Genomic DNA, 17,023 nt, shown 5'->3' with positions numbered 1-17,023 from the left:
GGAGTACTTAGGCTTACTGCTGAACTCCATGGAAGCGAGTGTTTCTCCCTTCAGACAAACTGCAGACTCTCAGATCCGCTGTAAAACTGCTGATGAACCGCAAGTAGTCCTCGCTCTGCTTTTGCATGCGAGTACTGGGCCTCATGGTAGCCTCCTTTGAGGCAGTGCCTTATACCCAGTTCCACACCAGTCCTGCAGAAGGAGATTTTGACAAAATGGGACAAATCTCAGTTGTCCCTGGATCGACAGATCCAGGTGAGCCAGTCAGAGACTCACTGATCTGGTGGTTGAGGTCCCTGGTGATTCAGTCAGGAAAATCATTCCTACCTCTGAGATAGACTGGCATCCGTTGTGATCACTGTCCATCTGGCTGGGGTGGAGTGATGGGGGTGCAGTTGGCTCAGGGCCTCTGGTCGATGTAAGAATCCAAGTTGCCAATCAATCTGCTCGATTTGACAGCGATCAGGCTGTGCCCTCTCCACATGGTCGATGAGACTGCAAGGACATCCGATCAGGATCCAGTCAGACAACGCCACTGCGGTGACATACGTCAATCACCAAGGGGGAACAATAAGCTCAGCCGATGTACAGGAGTTCACTCACATACTTTGGTGGGCAGAGCGACGCGTACCGGCCCTGTCGGCCATTTACATCCCGGAAGTGGAGAACTGGCTGGCGGACTATATGAGTTGAGAGATGCTGGACCCAGGAGAATGGGCATTGCATCCAGAGATATTCAGGTTATTTTGCCAGAAGTGGGGCATACCAGACGTGGATCTGCTGGCCTCCCGTCTCAATTGGAAGGTGCCAAGATTTGTGTCCAGGACAAGAGATCCGTGGGCAGACGCATCAGACGCGCTGGTGGCTCTGTGGGATCAGTACCAGCTGATCTATGCCTTTCCTCCACTGAAACTGTTACCACGCCTGCTTCGCAGAGTGGAAGCCGGGGGGATCCCAGTGATACTGGTTGCCCCAGATTGGCCTCAGTGTCCTTGGTACGCAGACCTGCTGCATCTGGTGGCAGATGCTCCCTGGCGACTGCCGTTGCGAGAGGACCTTCTGTGTCAAGGTCCGATTCTCCATCCTGCTTTACCATCGCTGGCTTTAACAGCATGGCTATTGAGAGCCAGGTGTTGAGGAACCGGGGTCTGTCGGACTCAGTGATCCCAACTATGTGGAGAGCACGGTAATCTTCTTCTAAGCACCATTAAGGGGCAAATTTCAGCCTTTGCTGTCTTTTTTTCAGCGACCCCTGGCATCTCACTCCTTGGTGAGTACCTTCGTTCAGGGGGTACGACATGTACTCCCTCCGGTGCGTCCACTGTTGCCCTCATGGGATTTGAACCTGGTGTTGTCGGCGCTTCAAAAACCACCATTTGAAAATATCAGGGAGATTCCCCTGTTGACTCTTTCCCAGAAAGTGGTCTTTCTAGTGGCCATTACATCGGCCAGGAGGGTTTCAGAACTGGCGGCCTTGTCCTGCAAGTCGCCCTATCTGCTTATCCACAAGGATAAGGTGGTGTTGCGTCCGCAACCATCTTTTCTACCGAAAGTGGTCTCAGATTTTCATATCAATGAGGACATTGTATTACCATCTCTGTGTCCTAAGCCGAAGCACCTTAAGGAGTTGGCCCTTCACGCTCTGGACGTGGTTCGTGCTCTGGAGGTGTATTTGTCTGCCACGGCTCCCTTGCGGAAGTCAAACTCACTGTTTGTTTTCGGTGGCTGGTCCAAAGAAAGGCATGGCGGTCTCATCGGCCACCATTTCCAGGTGGATCAGACAGATTGTGGTACAAGCCTATGCCTTGAAGGGGCAGGTGCCCCCCTTTCCGGTCACGGCCCACTCCAAAAGGGCAATCGGAACGTGTTGGGCTTTCCGACACCAAGCGTCTGTCGCTCAGGTGTGTAAAGTGGCGACCTGGTCATCTGTCCACACGTTTACCAAGTTCTACAAGGTAGATGTCAGTGCATTGGCTGATGCCTGTTTTGGCCGCAAAGTTTTGCAGGCGGCCGTATAGTTGCAATTCAATATGCAATATATTTTTCCTGCTTTTCGATAAAAACACAGTACTCTTAAGTTAATGCACTGTTGCATTACTTCCGCAGTTTTGGGTGATCACTCCTGTTGAGGGTACTCTGTTTTTTGTTGTGGTTTTTCCACGCACAGTTGTTTTTTGTGGGTAGAGTTTCACTAGTTCCCACTTGCCATGGTGGATGATGTTTTTATGCTGTTTTTCCCACCCCTCGTTTGGCACTGCTTGGGGACGTCCCAATGGCTAAGAGAGGAGCTGTCGGTCGTGAATATAAGAGAAAATAGGCTTTTTTTCACCGTAAAATCCTGTTCTCTGTAATTCACCAACCGACACAGCACCCACCCCTTCTTTTTTTCTCTTTACGTTATACTGCTTGTTGATTTACTGAGGTCCGTCTGGCGGACTGGGGGGTTGTTGCCTGGGGGACCGCCCCCTGGGTGGAGCTAAGAGTTCTGAGTATTGTGTTGGAGCTAATGCCTGGTATCTCCTAGTAATAGGGCAAACAACCCAATGGATAAGAGAGGAGCTGTGTCGGTCGGTGAATTACAGAGAGAGGGATTTTACGGCGAGTAGAAAAAATCCTTTTTTTCATTAAACTTTTTTTTTTTTTTCGTTTGAAAAATCGATGCACAAAGAAAGTGTGACATAAGTTGCAACGACCGCCTTTTTATTCCCTAGGGTCTCTGCTAAAAAACATGTATAATGTTTGGGGGTTCTGAGTAAGTTTATAAAAAATAAAGATGATTTTTACATGAATTGGCTTGGGGCGCGAAGTGGTTAAAAAAAAAAAAAAAAAAGTGCCGCCGTCTCCCTGTGCTAGCATGCAAAGGTGAACGCGTGCGTTGGTCACGCACACATGCAAAATGCCGCGTGACAAATAATTGCAATGACCGCCATTTTATTCCGTTGTATCTCTGCTAAAAAAAAATAATGTATAACTCATGTTAAAAATTATGCATTATCATTTTGTACATCTTTACAACACTTCTTTTACATTCTCCAGGCTGCAGGACTGCATCCCACAGCTGAGCAAATAGAGATGTTTGCGTATCACCTTCCTGATGCCACTCTGTCCAATCTCATAGTAAGTATCTAAGATTGTGATTTTGAATGTCTATGTACATATAAGGGCGGGGTTTAAATCGTCATACATGGAAGGTGACCATCACAAAATATTCTCACTGTATGTGAATTGTTTGCAGTGGGAGGCTGGCATCTGTATCATGCTTAGCTATTTTTTTTGTGTATTATGTGCATAATAGCATTTACAGTCTCCCTTTGCTTCTCCTTTTCTTGTAGGACATCTTTGTAAGTTTGTCTCAGGTTGATGGACATTATTTTGTGTGCAATATTGAAGACTTCAAATTTGTAGCTGACATGATCCAACACATACCATTAAACTTAAGGGCACGATATGTGTTTTGCACTGCTCCAATAAATTGCAAACTGCCCTTTGTGTGCACTTCACTGCTAAAGGTTAGTAACTTCCATATAGAATGGCACGTGTTCCTTGCTGTTTTTATCTTTCCCTTTTTTGTTAGTTCACTTACTTAGTGCATGATTTTGGTAATCTGCAGAAATTGAGGCTTCTGAGTTGCCAGCAACAACCAGGTTGTCATTTTGTAATTTGCACCAGTACAAGACCATATGCAGGTACCTTTATGTATTTGGATGCTTGCAAGCACAACTTTGGACAGCCCATAAAACCCCTCACACTCCCAGCAATCCATTCTTCTTTTTTTTTTTTTTTTTTTTTTTTTTTTTGATGTCCTTAGGTGAAGGGTGACTTCTGTCCACTGTGAGATGGTTTCTGGCTGGCTTTTTGCTTCCATATTCTACCTGGAGAGATCTTTCACTGATCGTGACTAGCCCTAGGCCACTGTTGCCTTCTGCAGCTTCTGCATCGGTGACCTGTGGCAGTAGCCGTAATGACCAACCTGGGACCCCACCACATGAAAGATGTGGCACTGGACTCTGCATTTGGCACACACCCTTGGTGCAGCAGTTAGCCACAGGGTGCTGTCCAGGGCCATGGAGCCCTATCCCTGAAAATCCCTTTTATGTTGGAAGAGGGTATACCTTTCTGAAGATGATAAAGCAGAGGACTAATAATCTCTCCTTGGTATGATACATCTAGAGCCATGGAGTGATACGTTTGGGGCTCAGCCCCTTCTTTCACTTGAGGGTCCCTTCCCACCAAGGGATCTAGTGGGGGATGTCAGGCACAAGTTAAATGGGACTAGGAGCAGACCAGCACATAGTGATAGAGATTCAAGTATTCTGCTACATCTTTTCTTTTTATCTCGAAAGGAATTGCTTCAATTGTAGAGCTGATCCCTACCCCATTTAGCTGCTAAGGCAGCAGCCAAAGGTATATACATGCTACAGCAGGAATTAAGCCCCCTGTTGCTTTTAGTGGGTGCTACTGCTTGCCAATTGCAACCCATTCAAGTAAAGGGAGCCACTCTGCAGGTGCTCCACAACCGCATGCTTCTGCGGGATTAAAGCAGGTGGTGAGAGAGCAATAACGCTGCCTGCATTAACCCCCCGTTTGCTGTACTGCACAAGGTTGCAGGACACTTGCAAAGTGGCCTAATTCACTTGAATAGGTCATGTTTGGCATGTTCTACACCCACCAACCATGACAGGGTGTAAAATTATTGCTGCGCCTGCAGAATTTTTACACTCCTGGCCACTGCAGCTAAAGTGGGTGACCTGAAGATCTCTTCTTTGCTGCTGCTGGCACCACTCTGGAGACTGATAGCTGGGATAAGAGGTGGAGTTGCTATTATTCTGCTTGGGACAGGAGCCAGCACTTACAGAGGAGACCTCTGCTTATACTGCTCCTACTCCCTACTACAGCTCCAAGATGAGATGGCGGCCCAGACCGCGATCTAGCAGTCATCTGGCCGTGATCTACTGATTGCTGACCCATGCTCTACTCTGATGGGATCTGCTGGCATTAAAGGGGGTAAATGCACTCGGATATTTCTATTAGAAAATCTTAAACTATTGTAATTTTGGTGGACTTTGTGCACACTTGTTAGAAGTTGGAACCACCTCCACCTTCTGGTCCGAAGGTCTCTAGCATGGGTTTTCTTAAACAATCCAAGAAGCCTACTAATGTATTTTTGGTCCACCTGCGTGTACACAATATTTTGTACAAGGACTAGCTGCAGGAAGCCAAAGTGTATGTCCGTCTGTCCTTCCAGTTCTTTTAACTGCTTGGCTGATTCTCTGCAAAGACACACGAAATACAACATCCAAAAGTAACATATGCAAAAGATACCATGGTATACAATAAGCTGAGCAACCCCACATGACATATATGGGATATACAATTATGAGTAAAGAACAATAGTCTTTTAAACGTCAAACAAACCCAACATCAAGTATCTCCTGGATGGAGAAACGTGTTAATTGCAATCAACTCTGCCCCTAGCTGTGATGGGAGGTATCTTACTGCAGAGGGATCTCTTGGACCACAGGATGGTTCTGTGAATCGCGTCCCTTTTTTCCCAATTTCATGTAGAAGCGGAGCAGCATAGGCCCATGGGGCACCCAATAGGTCCCCACATACCTAAGCCGCTAGCGACAGAGAAGAAACGGAAAAGGAGGGGGGGCAGCAAGAGGTAAGGAGCAGGGGGGGGGGGGGGATGCCAGAGGGAAAGGGGGGGGGGGCAGGGTTGCATCCAACGTGCCCAGCCCCAGTCACGACCATAGGCTGGTACCACTGACCACCAATCATCCTATCCGAACATCAGTCGTTCTCTAAAGAATTGTTCTAATCTGGTGTATCACTCTCCAGAAGGGCCCGACCTTCATCTGAGAAGATGAACATGTTCCAAATGGACCATGTCTTGGTAAACCGTTCGCTTTGATCGCAGGCCATGAGGATTAGATCCTCTTTTTTTTTTTTTTTTTTTTTTTTTATCTCCTCCACCTTTCTAAGCCACAGGCCAATAGTTGGAGATTGTGTGAACTTCCAGTATATGGGAATGCAGGCCTTAGCCACGTCTAAGTGAGGGATCAATGATTTTTTGAAGGTTTTACGTGAGCTGTTAGAGACATGAAGTAGGAAAAGGGCTGGAGCTGCCGTTATGGGGCGCTTAGTGAACCTCTGCACCGTAAGCTGGATAGTCTTCCAGAACCGCTCCAGAATGGGGCAGGTCCAGAAGATGTGGAGGATCATTCCCCGTTCTTCCTAGCATCTCCAGCATCGGTCTGGGGAGGAAGGGAAGATCTTTTGTAATTTTGCAGGGGTGTTGTACCATCTGGTGACTATTTTGTAGTTGGTATCTTGAGTTTTTGTGCAGATGGAGGATCTATACATGAAGTGAAGGATATTTTGTCTTTGAGGTGTCGTGAAGGTGCACTGCAACTCCCTTTCCCACGCATCTAGGCATCAAAGGTGGTGGTCATCCGGTGGCGTAATTAACAATTGATAGGTGGCCGATAGGGTATGGGGCATAATGCCCTCCTCTGAGCAAAAGTTCTCTAAAGTGGTTAAATATTGGTCAGAGCTACTGGGTGGGAGTATTGATTTAAGAAAGTGGCAAAGTTGGAGATCCCTCCAGTAGCCTAAACGGAAGGGGCCGTCTGGATTCATGAGATCAGTGGCGGATGTCCACTTTCTGTTTACGAGGAAATGGGACGCTTGGAAATATCCAGACGTCCTCAGGGAGCAGAAGATGGGATCTGTGTATCCCGGAACAAACTCCGGGGTTCCCAAGATCGGGCGTATCGGGGAATCGAGTGACATAAGGCATGAGCGTGTAAAGAGGGTTGAGCATATTCGCGTGGTTGTACCTATCAGGGGGTGGTTCTTCACGTCTTTTGGTAGTGCGTTATGTCACCAAGGGGCCCTGTTCAGGGTATTGCACACTGAGTCTGTTCAAGTCGGGTCCAATGTTTAGTGGTTTGGTGACTTTTCCAGTCGATAAGTTAGGTCAGGTGAGTCACCTGGTGATATTTGCGGAGGTCTGGTACTGCCAGGCCTCCAAACTGTTTGGGCAACATAAGCTGTCTGTTGAGTCTAGGCCTCCTATGTGCCCATATGAAATCGAAAAACTGAGATCTGGTCTGGTCAAAATAACTAGAGGGGATTTGGATTGGGAGGGCTTGTAGAAGGTATAGAAATTTGAGGAGGATGCACATCTTAAGGATATTGCATCTCCCAAACCAAGAATGGAACCCCTGTGTGCCATTTGGTAAGCTGGGCTCGAACAGCAACCAGCAGTGGAGGAAAATTCAGGGGGAATGTCTGAGAAATTTGGGGGGGGGGGGGGGGATAAATGTGCCAAGGTATTTCAGGGCCAAGTTTGTCCATTTTAAATTTAAAACTGGATTGGAGGGCTGTGAGGAAACGCAAGGGGACTCCTATGCCCGAAAAGGTGCGGAGATAATGTGCAGCCCTGGCGTGTTCCTTTCTTAATCCAAAATAAGTCCGATAGAATCCCGTTGGCCTGAACACGCGCTGATGGGTCACCATAGATTGAGTTTTTATTCAATGTAACATGGTGTTGCCCAACCCTATATGTTTCAGAACGGAGGTCATGAATTGCCAGTTCACCCTGTAAAAGGCCGCCTCCGCGTCCGTAGTTAAGACGACGCAGGGAATCTTGTTCTTATTGACCACATGCAGAAGGTTGTTGTCCCTCACCTCCCTGGTTGGGACAAATCCAACCTGGTCCAAATGAATCCGGGACAGAAGGTAAAGTTTGATCCTGGTAGACAGTAATTTTGTGAACATTTTGAGATCTGTGTTGAGTACGGAGATCGGTCTATAGTTCCCGCATGTGGTAAGATCCTTGCCTTCTTTGGGGATCACTGCGATATGTGCCGATAGAGTGTCTCTGGGAAATGTTATATCTGAGCCCAGTGAGTTGAAGTTTGTGCATAAATTTCTCTAGGGACGGCAGTTGGGTTTTATAGTACTGTGCAGTGAGTCCATCTGGCCCTGGCGCTTTCCCTAATTTAGTGGCCCTGATTGCTGAGGTTCCGTGGACAGTCTGGGCATGCCTGTACTGGTCAAATAGTCCTCTATCTGGGATTGTGGGGGGGGATTGGGGGGGCAGGGGTCTGAAAGTTGTAGAGGGGTGCATAGATTTCTTTAAACTCTCTTGCTGCATTTTGTGAGAGTGTGTTTTTTCTAGCCGGAGGGCGCCATAATATGCGGTATATAGTTTGCTAATACCGGGTCTCTTAGGGATTTGGCTAGAAGCTTACCGCAATTTTTTGCATAAGAGCAGGATTTCCGTCTCCAGGGCGGGAGTTTGAGCATGCTTGTGTCGGGCCTCAGCAAGGTTTAGGTCACTAAGAAGCAACGTCATCTGTATAGAGTGCTGCCTCTTAACGCGTGATCCATGCTTAATTAGCACCCCGCGGATCACCGCCTTGTGGGCTTCCCATACGATGCTGGGATTACTGTCAGGAGTGTCATTGGTCTAAAAGTAACAGTCCAGTTCCCTGGCTACATCTTTATGTACTTCTTCGTCCTGGAGAAGACTTTCATTTAATCTCCAGGTCCTCGATCTGGAAGTGAAAACATCAGTGCGGGCGTACGACAATAGAACAGGGGCATGGTCAGACCACGTAATAGACCCAATCAATGTGTCCCTAATTGCATGTAGTTGGGAATGAGGGATTAGGAAGTAGTCAATCCTCGATTATTGCTTTATGTGGTGTGGAGTGAAAGGTGTAGTCCCTTTCTGTCGGATGAAGGAGTCTCCGGGCGTCAATCAGTTGTGTCGTTTAAAGCGCAAGCAATACGCTTCCCAATACCAGGTGTAATTGAGTAGTGTCCGGAAGACGTATCTTCCGTGGGGATCGATAAGATATTGAAATCTCCACCTACTAGCAGTTGGCCCCTAGAGAACTCTAGCAGTGTGTCTATCATTTTTGTGATGAAGTGGTCCTGGTGACTGTTAGGGACATACATGTTCGCCAGGGTCACATCGATGCCACCGATCTTGCCCCTTAGGAACAGAAAGCATCCCTCCGGGTCAGTTTTTATATACTTGCAGATCCAAGGAACGGTGCGGGAAATGAGTGGATACACCACGAGACTTGGCTCTCCCCTCTGCACCAAACTTTGTCTGGCCCATATGTCAGTCCAGATATGCAGGTTTTTATGGATATTTTGATGGTCTGGGGAAGCAGTGTACTCTGCCCAGGCCATCTGCCAATTCACAGCAGGCAATGCAGACACCTCAGAGCTGTTGATGGATTCTCAGATCCTAGAAGTCTGCCTTGGCTCTGACCTATCACTTGCAGTGCCAAGGCCTAGTATATAAAACAGCCCAAGCTTGGGTATTTCTTCCTCGGGAACAGTATGCACCCTTCAGTCGCATGTTAGGTCTCTTCTCTCAAATGCTTTATCAGTCCAGTTTCCTATGGACGTTTCTAGGCTTGATGGTTGCCCTCTTCAAGGCAGTGAGGTTTACCCAGTTTCACTCCAGGCCCCAGCAGCTTGGTGTTCTAACTGTGAGGATCAAACTACCCCAGTCTCTGGAACACCCATTCTGCAGTCGGGACATAATTTCTCTTGTTAATCTGGGCAGTTCTCCCAACAAATTCCAGCCTGTCGGACTGAGGAGGAATCCTTGGATCTGAGAGTGCTCAGGGGACTTCTCCATTGAGGGAATCCAGACTTTGCCATCAACATTCTGGAGTGAATGGCCATTCTGCAGGGGACAGATTGACTTTAGAGGCGACTGAAAAGATTTCAGTAGGACAAAACCACAACTGTGGCTTACATCAATCATCAAAGCAGTACCAAAAGTTGTGCAGCTGAAAGAGAACTTGATTCTCACCTGGGCTGAAAGACACACATTCTGGTTGTATGTGGATTTTTCTAGTCATTGATGGGGAATGTCGGTAATGGATCTTCTGGCAGCCCTCAACAAGGTGGACAGGTTCATGGCCATGACCAGAGATCCCTCGTGCCTTTGCAGTGGACACGCTGGTTACCCTGTTGGATCAATTTGGGCTGTTCTAGTCTTTCCCTTCAGTAAGTATTCTTCCTAGGTTGCTCCACAGGGTCGAGCAAAGAGCATTTTGGTGATCCTGGTGTAACTGAATGGTCTAGAAGACCATTGTACTTTTATATCCGGCTTCTTGGAGACTGTGACAGACTCACCTGGGACAGAGGCTTTTGTAGGGGACTTAAAGTGGGGTACCCCCTAAAAAAAAAAATTAAAAGTCAGCAGCTACAAATACTGCAGCTGCTGGCTTTTAATAATCGGACACTTACCTGTCCCGGGTTCCAGCGATGCGGGGGAACGAAGCCCCCCCCCTCGCTCCCCGCTCCGCTCGCGGCGCCGTCATGCATACTGTGGGCACCCGGCTGTGGCTTCACAGCCGGGCACCCACTGCGCATGCGCGAGCGGCGCAGGGTGCCGTGATACGCCGTACAGTCACCTGGGACACGTGACAGGTCCCAGGTGAATGTGCGGCGCGAGGGGAAGTGATGTCACCAGCCCGGGCAATGAAGAAGGCAGACTACGAGGGACCCCCTAGCAACCGGTATTTAGAGGTGAGTAAAAAATTTTTTTTTTGCCAATTATTTTTTTTTTTTTTTTTTTTAAGATTTTTAAGTAGTTTTATTTTTTGGGGGGCAACACCACTTTAAGGCTAGCCTCTACTGACTATGGGCCCTGGCTTTTAAGGGAGCACTGCTCTTTGGGAGGTACATGCCTGGGGGACCCTTGGAGTAATGTTACTTTGGATTCAAGTCCATGTCTCCCATAAACACAGACTCTGGGAATCTAGGCCCGGGGGCCATGTTTAGGGCCTAGATGCCCCATTACCAACAATGACTGCTTCACACTGAGACTCATAGCAGACGTTAATATCGGCTTCAGCCACCTGTCTGGGGTCTACTGCTATGTGTTTTATTTTAAGTAGGTCTCACCCATAGTGTAACTCATAAGTGTCTTTCACCTATTGGTCCTGTCTGATCATCTCTTGCAGAGGTGATTGATATTCCACTGTACCTTGTTATCCAACCATTGTGGGATGTATGTTTATGGTAATGTACTTTCTATCCAGGGTGGACGGCTTGGTGCCGAATAGTCTGGGTGGGTGAGTCACCCATGTGGCTAGTTTAACTTAAAGTGGATGTAAACCCTCTGCTATACCCAGTGAAGTGAATGCCCTCAGATGATGCACCGAGATTAAACACATCTCCCTACATACGTTTTACATGTATATCTGCTGTCTTCAGCTTTCTACATTCTTTAGAAAGTCCACATGGTGGTAGAAATGTTTCTTCCTGTTTCAGCAGTGCTGTGGATTCTGGGCATACACTGTGTGAGCACTGATTGGAGGAAAGGCACACCCCCACCCCACAGAGGCAGAGGAACAAAGACAGTTGCAGTACGAATAGACAAAATCTCTCTGCTTATATATGTGTAAGTTCCCTCCCTGCAACAAATTTCCAGCTGCTTTTATCTCCTGTGTCAGAAAACTTATTAGAAGTTATCATGCTGATAAGAGAAATGCAAAGACACAGGACTTAGAGCTTTGGAGAGAGATAAGTAAACACTACAGATATATATGACCGGGTCGGATTTCATGAATGGGGTTTACAACCACTTTAATGTTTATAGTATGTGTTGGCTGTTTTGGCTATGCTAATTTTCCCATTTTACAGTTTGTATTGTTAGTGTAATATGACCAGGAGGGGTATATCCTCCTGTGGAGTATAAAGTATGTGTCTGAGTTTCAATAAACAGTTATTCCTTTGGCGTTTACCTCACATCTTCTCTGTGTACATTGTTTGGGGTAAAAAGGGCTCATATTAGCTCTGTCTGCTCGTAATGGTTTGGAGGGCAGGAAGCACTCTTTGGCGAAAGGGAGCACCTAATCGAGTTGCCAAGTGGTTCCCTCAGGATTCTTCCCCAACTGTCCTGACCTGTTATAAGGGTCGGAGAACTTTTTAGAAATCTGTCATTGCACATGGGCTCACTTTACATTGTGTGAGGGAAGCAATTTGCTTCCTTAGGGTACCCTGTGGAATGTATCCTGTCTTTTCTCCAGTCTGGATCAGTGCTTGGCCTTGAGTACCCTCATGGGTCAAATTTCAGTCCTAGGTATTTTCTTTCAGAGGCCTTCATTCTCTGACCAGAGCTATTGTACAGTGGATAGTCCTATTTGTCCCCCAGTGTCTCCATGGGATCTTATTCTGGCTTTATTGGCTCTCCAGAGTCCCCTTGTGAGTCCAATGATAGTCCCTACTTTCAGGGTGTGTGTGTGTGTGTGTTTGTGTGTGTTTGTGTGTGTGTTTGTGTGTGTGTTTGTGTGTGTGTTTGTTTTTGTCACGTTGGTAATAGTCTTTCCTTGTGTTTTAATAGGAACAAGGTTGTTTTTATAACTCTGATCCCTTTGCCCTGCTTTTAATTATTCCAAAACCTTTTCCCTCCATTGTTTGGCTGTGGAAAGTGTAGTACAGGTTTACCTCTCAGCGACTGCTTCTATCTGTTGCTTGGATATTCACTTTTTTGTCTTGCCAGAGGGTTCTCACTGGGGCTCCTTGTGTCTTGTTCCCTCATTGCTGGGTCAATTAAGCAGGTTATTTCTAATATTTATGCCTCGAAGAGCATGGTTCTTCTTTTGGTGCCTCATGGGTTTTTTGGTATCTGACATCTGTTTATCAGATTTGCAAGGTGGCTATCTGGTCTTCTGTTAACACATTTGTTAGGTTTTTATCAAGTTGACATTCGGGCTTCTGTGGACACCAGTTTGGGCACAAGGTGCTATCCAAGTTGGATGCAGATTCCTATGTTTATTGCTTTGTGGGCCTAATGGCAACATTTGCTGTTTTGGGTACCCCACAGTAGTATTGCTTGGGGATGTTCCAGTGCCTATGGCTGGTGGAGCTTGTGTCCTGTCCTCTACGATTAGGAAAAAGGGATTTTTATTTTTATTTTTTACTTGTAAAAAATTCCTTGGAAATACACTTTACAGGACACGGGCAACCCTGCCCTCTGCCTGGTGTTTTCCTCTAATTGCTTGCTACAAAACCAGGGCTGCTGAGAGTTGGAGTAGTTATATGGGCTGTTCAAAGTTCTGATTGTCTGCCAGTCATCTGAAAGTGGCTGCATATTACCCTGTGTGTAGGAATATTAGTGTGTATCTTGTACTGTACTTCAAGAAAAGTATTTTACAGGCAAGTAAAAAAATCCTTCTTTCTTTTTTTTTTTTCTCTCCTCTTGTCTAGTTTGCACGACAGTTCAGCAGGAATGAGCCTCTAACTTTCCAGTGGATCTGTAAGCATGTACGCTGGCCGGTTTCCTCTCCCAAAAGCATTAAAGACTTAATGCATCTGGAATCTGTTCATGATATCTTGGATCTCTATTTGTGGTTAAGGTGAGTCCTGTTGCAATTACCTAATCAAAACAAGAAGAAATCTGGTAGTGCCTTTATGTTTAAAAAAAAAAAATTTAAAATTAAAAAAAATCATCCTGCATTCTGCTGCAGCTGACACAGCTTCTCTCTTTAGACCATTGGGTTGTTATGCCACCTTCAGGAGAGGAATAGGCCTTAAACAAATTTATTTTCCAGTGTCATTATGGGGTATTTGTAAAATTGTGAGGAAAATAATGAATTTAATCCATTTTGGAATAAGGCTGAGCCTGCAACATAACAAAATATGGAAAAAGTGAAGCGCTCTGAATACTTTCCAGGTGCACTGTATATTGCTTGGTTTGTAGGAAAGTTATAGATATGGTGTATGTGTTTTTTTAAAATATATATTTTTTTTTTCTTTTTTTATATTTAAATTACTGTGACGGCCTCATTTCTTGAGGTCCAAAATGCCAGAATAGTACAAATGACCCCTTTTTGGAAAGTAGACACACCAAGGTATTTAGTAACAGCCATGGTAAGATTTTTTTTTGGTCACAATTAAAAATAATAAAAAATTGAAACACACAGGTTTGTCCACAATTTAGAAAAAAATACATACTGTCACCAGTGCAGTACAGCATTATCATATAACTGGTGTGACGGTGATCAGGGATACTGTATAAAAAAAAAAAAAAGTTGAATTTATTTATCACTTCTTCTTTTTTTTTTTTTTTTTTTTTTTTTTTTTACATACAGTGACCAGAGCAATACAGCAGTGATCGTGATTTATTTATTTTTTTATTACTCTACACACTATGATTTGCTTATAAAAGTAAATTTCACTTATAAGCAACTCTTTATTTTTTTTTTTTTTTTCTGAATAAAATTCATTAATTTAGTGTTGTGAGTAGCTGTGATTGGCCACAGCTAATTACATGGTACAGATGGGCTTTGATTGGCCCTGTCTGTACCATGTGATCACTGACCAATCGCTGAAATATCAACACTATAGTACACAAGGAATGACATGAAATCAAGCCATTCATTGTGTACAAATGTCATGTGATCTGCTGTGATTGGTCACAGCAATGACATGGTGCTGGCAGCAGGCCGATGAGCACAGCCGATCCTGGGAGGTGGTTATATGGCATGCACCCAGGATAAGAGGGCTCCCACCTAGCTGTCATTTTACACTGAATAAAATTCAGTGTAATATGGCAATTTATTGGCCTTTGAGAATACCCCCAGGAGTGTCTTTTTCTGCTTCACAGATTAGTGATTTTCTGAGAAGTCTACTAAAAAAAGAAAAGTAAAATTTTAAGCAACCCCTACAGTAGGAATTTCATTTTTGGTTATGCAAGGCTTGCCATCTAAGTGCCCGTTCACACCACAAAAAAGTCCTCTAGATCCATTCCACATGCGTTGCTGTTTTTATTTGTTGTTTTTTATGTATTCCGGTTTTTCATGTATTTCTGGATGCATTCCAGATTAAATTTTTTTCTGCTTATTGTCCTGTTTTTTTTTTATTTATTTTTTTGGGGGGGGGGGTGTCCCATTTTTGGACTGGGTTCTGGTGCATTTTCATGCTTTAACATGTTCCAGTACAGTTCTGTGCATGAAAAAAGCTGAATGTTGTACTTTTTTATTTCCTGGAACTCAAAAGCACTGTAACGCACTGCACTGGTGTGAATTACACCATTGGAACCCATATAACCTACTTTCCAAGGCCTTTTTGATGCAGAAAAAAAGCACTGCACTGCATATGGTGTGGACGGGCCCTAAAGGTATGCAGATAATGCAGCTGCCCTCATTAGGCCACTGAAAGTTCATCAGGTGATTATAATGAAGGTTTACCTTCCCATTCAGGAATCAGTCTTGAAGGGACTTGATGAAATAAACAGTATTTTCTTCAGAACAGAAAAAAGGTGGGAATTTGCAACAAAATTTGTTTAAGGGCCAGATCATGGCAGGAATCGCACAGGAATGCACTGCGCATTCCTGTGCAAATTGCATGTGGTGCAGTGCGATTTGAGCCCCTTTATTTTGACTGGATGGAATCCCAGTAGACCGTACCAAAAGTACTGCATGTACTGCTTTAAAAACATACTGCAACCGGATTGCATGGTACCATGTACTTCAGCTCGGGCAAAGACGTTACACTCAGGTGTGAACAGGTATAATTGAAAACCATGGGATTTTAGATGTTGAGCATTTGTAGCTTCAAGCGTGAATGGGGCCTTAATTTTTGACATCATCATGTCCTAATTTCTTCTTTTGTTTCTTTTTCTTTTTTTTTTTTCTACCCAGTTACCGTTTTATAGATATGTTTCCACATGCTGGGCTTGTAAGGTCCATACAAAAAGAGCTAGATGCAATTATTCAGAATGGCGTTTATAACATTACTAAACTCATCAGAGCATCAGAAGCTGCAGCTAGTCTTCATGTGATGGAGGGCACTGTTCTACCTCATGAGGTGCCTACAGATGAGAACTCAAGAACTGTACTGAAGGGGAACAGGGGAGGTAGGCGGACTGCAATAAATTCAGAAGCACAAAGTGGGTCCCTCACCTCCAAGTTGGTCAAGGATGGACTCCTTACACCAAGCATGCTAAAGCAGCTTCAACTAGAATGGTCGAAACACCAGAATGACCATGAAAGCCACGCTAGACAGACCTACTATATGGACATTTTAAAAAAGACAAGAAAGAAGAAATAGTGCCATTTAAACACAATTTTATTTTATTTTTTATTGTACAAAATAAAAAGATTGTATATCAAAGTTGTTCAGGTTTTTTTTTTATTATGATATTTTCAAGTGATCTGTTTAAATGATGAGTTTTAATTTTTGTTATAGGGAGCCTGGAAAGCATTGCACCAGTGACCTCGTATGGACAGGCACTTACACACTAACAGGAGGCCTCAATGAACTACTGTGCGTGTTATACGCCAATAAATGCAGTACCTACTAAATAGCACCATGGTAGTTCATTGAGAGTGGTGGGTGAGCCGCACATAAAGTCAAAGCCTGCTGTGTGATAGTAAATGGCAGTCTCAGACTGGGCCCCCGCCAAGTCACGCATCCAACACGTTTAATTTCGCCCACTGGAACTTACTCATGGGGATAGGGTCTCTAGGTGGAAGGGGCGGTTAAATGCATCATTGGCCACCACTCAGTGAAAGAATGAATATCAGGTGTGTGAAGGGCTGGTTGTAGAAGTTGTGTGTTTAAAGCTTTATTTATTTATTTTTTCATGCTAATCTCAGATTGAATCTGATGAGTTTACTAAAGTCACGAAAATTCCCGTACAACAGAAAAAAAAATTCGTGAAAAAGTGATGTCGTGTTGTGATGCATTTGTATTGCATTTTCCAACGATAGCTGTACCGATTAAATGATAATCGTAAGTGAACTGTCATGATCGGCTCTCGAAAGCTCTGTACTAACAATCTGATTATCGTACAATCGATTTGAAAGCTGTATTTTCTGTATGATTTTCTGATCTGTGCATGCACTTCCTAATGCCCCATACACATGAATACCCATAGAAGATCTGGTTGTAAAGCGGTTTTAAATGGCCAGCCTCTTGCAAAGTGTAAGCAAAGAAACAAGTCTGCAGGAGTCTAATAAGGCTAAAATGCAAA

The 17,023-nt window shown here is 44.8% G+C and overlaps 1 protein-coding gene across 2 annotated transcripts in view; it reads left to right on the top strand.

The window, feature by feature from the left end:
• The window catches only part of SUPV3L1 (Suv3 like RNA helicase), an 82,185-nt gene extending 66,024 nt beyond the window's left edge, over positions 1-16,161 (top strand). For both annotated transcript variants that reach the window (XM_077454279.1, XM_077454280.1), the window contains 4 exons: positions 3,037-3,117; positions 3,333-3,509; positions 13,255-13,403; positions 15,690-16,161. In XM_077454279.1, the coding sequence (XP_077310405.1) occupies positions 3,037-3,117; positions 3,333-3,509; positions 13,255-13,403; positions 15,690-16,098 (816 nt within the window). In that variant the 3' untranslated portion in view covers positions 16,099-16,161. The remainder of the gene's footprint in view (positions 1-3,036; positions 3,118-3,332; positions 3,510-13,254; positions 13,404-15,689) is intronic.
• Positions 16,162-17,023: the final 862 nt, after the last annotated feature.

This window comes from Lithobates pipiens, unplaced genomic scaffold (assembly GCF_037356315.1).
Source record: "Lithobates pipiens isolate NorthernLeopardFrog02 unplaced genomic scaffold, aLitPip1_a1.2 Scaffold_25, whole genome shotgun sequence".
Taxonomy (NCBI): domain Eukaryota; kingdom Metazoa; phylum Chordata; class Amphibia; order Anura; family Ranidae; genus Lithobates; species Lithobates pipiens.
The sequence above is the reverse complement of the archived record's forward strand: the minus strand, read 5'-3'. Positions and strand labels throughout refer to the sequence as shown.